The 6,917-nt window shown below is 58.6% G+C and overlaps 1 protein-coding gene across 1 annotated transcript; it reads right to left on the reverse strand.

Annotated features, from left to right (window-relative positions):
- Window positions 1-1,463: 1,463 nt before the first annotated feature.
- On the reverse strand, window positions 1,464-6,480 carry LOC115601887. The gene is made up of 7 exons (XM_030472381.1): window positions 6,314-6,480; window positions 5,582-5,658; window positions 4,711-4,781; window positions 4,149-4,273; window positions 3,651-3,753; window positions 1,840-3,351; window positions 1,464-1,658 (listed from the first exon to the last, which is right to left on the reverse strand). Exons 1-6 carry the CDS (start codon window positions 6,326-6,328, stop codon window positions 3,125-3,127), a joined length of 618 nt encoding a protein of 205 aa, XP_030328241.1. The 5' UTR covers window positions 6,329-6,480; the 3' UTR covers window positions 1,464-1,658; window positions 1,840-3,124.
- Between the last annotated feature and the right edge of the window lie 437 nt (window positions 6,481-6,917).

Below are 6,917 nucleotides of genomic sequence, written 5' to 3' on the forward strand. Positions count from 1 at the left end.
GGATGTACAGCTGGGAGCTTGGAAGATGCTGATTTGTGAAAGCTGTGTGGGACAGAAGGCAGTGGGACAAGCGGTCTCCCAGGCCTCAGAAAGCCAGAGCCTCTTCCCTGCTGAACTTTGCAGCTTCTTGAGAAAGTTTGTCCTGCCGGATCAGAAATGGTCCCTGTGCAGACACTTAAACCCAGCAAGAGGAGATCATGCTGCTGGAACTGACCTGCCATTTGTGTTTTGTGAAGAGGAAGCTGAGCCCAGGAGAGGGCACTTTCTGATTTCTAAAAGCCCTTTCCAAAAGGAGCAGCGTACAGCTTGCCATTTGTTACCGTGGAGTCCAGTTAACACTCCCAAGTGCTCAGGTGACTTAGGAACACATGTCATTTGCTGCATGCCACTTGATCCAAGACTTCTCCATGTCCTGCTCCATCACCAACTTCTTCTCTGTTACTGGTTCCACTGCAAGCACCAGACTTTGCTCTCTGCCTCTCCTGCGACTAGATCTGATGGATGTCCTTCAAGACGCTGAATTTCTCTTCATGGCCACCGCTGAAGAAGCCTCCCAGCTTAGCGAGTCTCCTTGAACTTCTAGTCCCTAGAAGCTTGACGCTTGTTTCCCCAGTGAGGCCAAAGCCTCCGCGGGGGTGCCCGTGTCGGGCAGGGGGGTCCCCGCTGCCGTGGACCCACCCCCAGTGCGGATGGGCATCTGGCTGCGTGCTGCAGGCAGCGTCGGAGACCTGGAGGAGCCCGGCTGGGCAGGGAGAGGGGCTGCAGCCCCCCAGGAGCTGCACAGAGGGACAGTTGCTGGAAACACCAAGCAGGGCATCGTACCCACTTACAGGTTGGTCTCACTGAACTAACCCAGAGCCGGCAGCGGAATCCACAAGTTCCATTTCATTTCTCACATCACAAGATGAGGAATGGGGAAGCAGGAAGAAACATGTGAACTAAGTAGTTTCCAGCAAGGCACTGTCTGTGAAGCACTTTTAATATAGTACGATTGTAATCATGAAACTAGCCTCCGTGACAGAAGTGTTTGGTGATTCTGCATGAGAAGCAGCAATCCGGCCATTAGCAAGGCAGAATCCAAGCAGCCCTGGAGGTACCATGCTTTGAGTATTACTGTTGGGATGACCCAGAGCAGACTTTCTCTCTCTGCACTGGCCTTTCCAGCACATCTGTGCAGTCTTGCCCTGAAATTGCCACTGCTCGAAGCAGAGGCAAAGTGGAGGAAAACTAGTGAAATAGTAATAAGAAATAGTAATACTAATAATAACTGCTGTTCAATCACACAAGTACCCACAAGCAGAGGGTGCTGGAAAGGGGCCCCCTGTGCCCTGGCCCAGGAATAAAACAAGGGCAAGGCAGATGTGAACACAGTCTGTTTATTTTAAGTAACAAAAAAAACAGGGGATGGGGAGCATCGGGGGTTGGGGGGGGAGGGAGGAAATTGCATAGTAACAGTTAAACAATAAAACCACAAAACAACTACAGTATAACAACAAAAAAACTACAGCGTAACAACAAAAGAACAACAGTATAACAACTATATTAGAACAAACGTAGAACAAACGTAGAATAATAAAAATCTTCAAAAAATATCACAGCCGCCGACGTTTTCCTGCTGGTGGCCCAAAAGGCCACTTGGCATCGGAGCGGTCCTCCTCCTTGGGGAAGAACAAAAAACCAAACAGAACAGGTTTAGTCACATCCATGTACATCACATTTTAGAAGGAAGGAGATGCTGTAACAGCTTCAGTGTAAAAATAAAGTGTTATTTCATTAAAGAACATTGCAATATTTGTGCTTTTTCCTGTAATTCAGACTCCACCCGACACACACACTCACACAGCTCAGAGAGTTAAAGACCCAGCAGCGAAGCCCTCCTGAGGGTGGTGGGGACCCCGCAGGCGGGGGGGAGCAGCTCTCGGGTGAGCCCTGGCTCCGGCAGCCTCTGCCCTGCTCCCACTGAATGGCACCAGGGGAGACAGCACCGCAGCTCCTGGGAGCTGGTAAACCCCAAACACGTGGGGATGAGCCACAAATGAGAAATGATTTGGATTTGGGGAGGGGGAGGACCCCCATCCGCTCTGGACTCCGCTAGTGGCTCCAGAGCACCCCGACATGGGGAGGGGACACCAGCACAGAGAAGAAGGGAGGGGAGACTGCCAGGGCTGGAGCAAAAGTTTACAGCTTAGGAAACATGGCAAAATAAAGCCAGGAAGGAAATGCTGCAGAGATACACAGAGGTTCATCCAGCCTTGGCTGTGGAACTGTTCCAGGAGGAAGAGTTCAGTTCACCCCGTCCCACCCCGGGCGCTGCCACCCAGCACGGTTTCTTGCCGGCAGCAGGGACGGGCCTGGCCCCATCACTCCAGTCCCTCCTCGGGGCTGCTCTGGACCAGAGCCCCTGCAGCTGGGGGGCCAGCAGCACTGGCTGTTACTTATTGCGGGAATGCTTGATCCGTGCCTTTATCCGCTTACGAGTTCCCTCAATCCTGGATCTTGCTCGGGTCGAAGAGGCAGGGGTGGACGAACCTGGAAGCACAAAGGTTTGCTCAGGTCTCTGCAGCCGCGCTCCGAGCTGGCACAGGGGGTACCACAGTCCCTGTCCCAGGTGGAACGGAAGGTTTTGCATCCCCAGAACCCAGCAGCTACCACCCGAGCCGGCTCCTACAGCACAGCCTGGCCCTTCCGCCATCCCCCAGCCCAAGGGGTCAACACGACCCATCAGCTCCTCCAGGCTGAAGCATAAACTCCCTCTCTACCAGAGGAAGCGCCGTCTCCTCCAAGGCCTGAGGGGCGCTGGCCACAGAAGGGCGCAGGAGTTCCTGGAAAGCAACACACCACTGTGAGCCGGGGTCAGCAAAGGAGGAAGAGCCTGGCTTTAGGGAGGTGGCAGCACCCACAGGAACCGACGCATCCGTTGCGTCCAGAGGGGACAAGGAGCGGCATTTCAGATTCCCCTCCACCACCCCCAGGGCTGGGGCCTGGGGCAGAGAGTGACGGAAGCACCTTCCCTTCGCACGGCAAGGCTCTGCACAGCCCGAGCACCAGCCCCTCAGGGCTGCTGAGCCTGGGAAGCTCAGCCAGGTCCGGCAGGAAAGCTGCTGCCTAGATCTAGCCCTGCTCTTCACCCCCGCAGAAGGCCCATCTGCCCTGACTCACCTCCCAGCACGGGTACGCTCCTGCTTCTGGGCTGGCTGGTGTGAGTAAGGCCGGTGGTGGTAAAAGCGGCCAGCCCAGAAATGACCGATGTTGTGGCTGCAAACGCTGCCTGTGTGCAGTTGGTGCGTGAGGAGCCCCGGGCGATGACTGTGCCCAGGGACATACCTTCCCCACTGGTGCTGGGGACCGCATCTGCTGGGAGGGAGCAAGAAATCAGGACCCGCAACTTGCCGTATGGGACTACCCCCTAGCAGAGCCTCCCAGCATGAACAGCTCACAGCTCCAGCCCTGGGGAACCTCCCCATCACCCTGGGCACTGCGGAGCATGAGGTCTCCCGCCCGAGCCTTCACAAGTCTCTAATAGCTTCAGACCCGAGAAGCTGCCAGGAGTTTCCTCAGCCTGCGCTACACAGAGACCTCACTGCCCTGCCAGCCCGGGCCCTGCCTTTCTCCTCCTTGCCGTGCCCTTTGCGTTCCCAGTCTGCCCTTACCAGCCTTGGGCCTCAACAGCTGGTGAAAGCGCTGCCACGCTGCCTCCCTCTCCTTCTCTAGGATCGCCTCTGTGGAGGGGTAGCCCGGGATGAGCTCAGGGAACTGCCAAGAGAGAGCAGTAGCTTAGTTCCTTCTCAGGGAAGCCGGCAGAGCCGCTCTGAAGGAGGTGTAGAAGCAGGTCGGCACCAGAGCTGTGAAGCCCATGGTTCTGCCACAGCCACCGCAGAGCTCCGGTCCCCATTCGTTTTGGCCCCCAGCTTGGCGCTGAGGGCACAGCAGCCTTGCCCGGGCCAGTCGCTGCTCCGGCAGCGGGCAGCACAGTCACGCACAGCCCAGCACACACTGGGGCAGGGGAGAGCGTCACTTCCCACTCAGCCAAGGACGAGACCTCCTGCCCCAAGGCAGGCAGGTCAGCCTGCCCCCAGCCCTGCAGGAATTGCACTGAGCACATTCTATGCCCACAGGAGGCCAAAAGAGGCTGTGAGACAGCGACGTACCTGCACCAGTGGGTGGGTCTCGCAAGGCACCAGCAGGCAGATGCTCCTCCTGCGCAGCCTTCTGTTCCCCGGCGACGGTGATGGGCTCGGGGACTGCCGCCGCTTCTCCTCAGGCCTCTCGACAGCTACGGGAGGAGACAAGTCAGGAGCAGCTCCCAGCAGAGGCATTCGTCCTGTACCAAGGGGATTGTCCCTTCTCACTCCTCTCTGGATGACCATCTTGGAGGGCAGAGCCAGAGACACCGCCTTAAGCCGAGGACAAGGCTGCGATGCCCTGGGGCAGCAGCTGGCCACAAGGGATCCGTGGGGAAGCTGTCACAAGAGCCTGCTGGGGCTCCACGGGCCAGCAGTCCCTTCCCACCTCCACAGACGGTCCTTGCATGCTGCCCACCAGAACCACAAACCACACAAACCGCCACACGTGGACCAGCACGTTCCTAGTTTCCAGGGGACACCTCAAGCTGATCCCACCTGCAGACCTGAGCTACCTGCTGTCCTGCTGCTGGCCCGCACCAGTGGCCCTTCCAAGCCCGGCACAGAGCTGGGCCCCATCTACACTCACCTTCCTCCGTCTGCACAGCCTTGTCCGCCGTTCCGGGCATGCAGGTCCTTGGTCGCAGCACCTCCTGCTCCCTGCGCAAGTGGGAGAGAGCCAGTTAGGGTCAGCTCCAGGCTTGGCCCCCTCCCCTGGGAGCAGGACGAGACCCAACACTCCAAGGACTCCCACAAGCATCCCTGCTGTGTTTCTTTGCCATCTTTGCTAAACAGCTGAGCTCAGGTGAGCAACAGCCTTGAGTCACTGCAGCAGCCTGACTGTGGCTCCAGGCAGAGGAGCTGCTCCGCTCCCCTTCCCAGGGCCTGGCTCGGGCAGCCTCAGGGCAGCAGCCGGGGATCCCGGGTGGGAGCCGCTGCCTGGCTTGCACCCAGCCTGTCAGCAGGGCAGCAGCTCTGTTGCTTTTAGTCAGGACAAGCTCAGGTCCTTCTCTGAGCCAGCAGAGAGGAGAACAAGGGCCTGCGCGCCCAGGCGGGCGCTACATTACAGCCCTACTGGAGCTCCCATGAATTGCTTTTGAGGAGACAGCAAAAACCAGGCGCCATCTCTTTGCAGCGTTTCAGCAACCAGCCGGACCCAGGACATGCCAGTGCCACATGGCAATGTCACCGCTGCAGCAATCTGAGGCCTTCAAGCTCTAAGCCGGCCTGGGAGCAGGGCAGGCATGGTGCAGGTCAGCACTGCTGCCAGGACCGCAGTGGAACAAGGCAGCAGGGATGCTGACGGACACAACAACAGGGCTTCCCCACAGCTGGGTGACCCAGGGTGACCCACTCTCAGACGGAGAGTAGGACTTGGGCACCGGGACAGCTGGGAAGGTGACTGCTTTCTCCCGGCTGGCATCAACAAGCAGGCACTCGCCGGATGAGCAGTACATTACCTTCCTTTCCAGTCTGGCATGTCACAGCAGGATCTTGTGCTGGACTGTGTGGACGCCCTCATGCACATCCTCTTCTCCTGGAGCATAGAAAGAGACCAGGAGTAACTAATTTGGTTCAGGGGAGCACAGCCTCCCATTCACCTGCTCACCACAGAGTAAATCCCATCTCCCAGGTGCTGGCTACTGAGCCCAGAGTCTCTCTTGCTTCAACACTGCTCATCTCTCCTCCAGAATGTCCATGGAGGGCAAAGTCTGAACATCCCAAACCTAACCCACTCCGGGAGCAAGTGGCCTCCAGGCTCTTTACTGGCCGAGGTGACGGGGAGGGAGGACGCTGCTGGCCCAGCCAGAGCAAACCCTTCCCTACTGATCCATCCTGCAGAAAACCTTTCCCTGCACAGATGCAGAGCTCCATTAGCCACGACTACATCCCACTCTCACATCTGCAAGCCCAGCCCAGGATGTGAGCAGTGTTTTATTCCAGCTCAGCAACTGCTGAGGAGACTCACGTCAAAGTGGGAACACAGGCCTCCCACACGTGCTGCTGCCTCCAGCTGAAAAGGTGTCAGCACAGCAAAGAGATTTTGTCTTTCCCTTTCCCCTGGATGTATCCCCCCAGCAGACTGGCCACGGCAGAGTGGGGAGAGGAAAAGAGCTCTGTGCTGGGCTGAGGAGCGGGGCTGGGCGATGGGCCCACAGAGAGCCCTTGGGAATCTGACTGTCCCAGCGTACCGGTGGGAAATCCATCTCAGGGCTCTGGTCCGGCGGCAGCGGGTCCTGGCGGTGCACGGTCTGCGGCGGGGCTCTGCGGGGACACAACGGTCAGCACCACCGTTAGTGGCGGGAGGGTCCGATCCCATCCTCTCCTCGTGCTCAACCGAGGCAGTAGCAGCGGGACGGGTGCTCTCAGCACGGACGGTGTCTGCAGCCGGGCCACCGTTAGAGGCTGTTTTGCCGCGCAGCCGACATGGGCGCAGGAGCCTTTGCTGTGCCACCCATGTCCTTATCCCACCCGTGTCCCTGTGCCACCTGCATCCCTCACAACCAGTGCCCCTGTGCCACCTGTGTCCCTAACAAGGAGTGTCCCTGTGCCACCCGTGTCCTTATCCCACCTGCATCCCTGTGCCACCAGTGTCCTTGTCCCACACACATCCTACCCCCGCGCTCACCCGAAGCAGTTGGTGTGGGACAGGCTGTTCTCCCTGTGGCCGATGGCTGTGGCCGGGCCGCCGTTACCGGCCCTTTTGCCCCTCGGGAGCTGGACGGCCTGGAGCCACGGGGATGGGAAGCGGGCTATCAGGCTCGGCCTGTAGGGGGGCAGGAGCCGTCGGGGAGG

The sequence above is a fragment of the Strigops habroptila genome (assembly GCF_004027225.2).
Source record: "Strigops habroptila isolate Jane chromosome 13 unlocalized genomic scaffold, bStrHab1.2.pri S16, whole genome shotgun sequence".
Lineage (NCBI taxonomy): Eukaryota > Metazoa > Chordata > Aves > Psittaciformes > Psittacidae > Strigops > Strigops habroptila.

Coding starts and splice junctions, on each gene's coding strand:
- LOC115601887 (XM_030472381.1), bottom strand. Junction 4,274..4,710: donor GGCTGTGCAGACGGAGGAAG/GTGAGTGTAGAT, acceptor CTCCTCCCGTAG/CTGTCGAGAGGCCTGAGGAG. Junction 3,754..4,148: donor AGACCCACCCACTGGTGCAG/GTACGTCGCTGT, acceptor CTCTCTTGGCAG/TTCCCTGAGCTCATCCCGGG.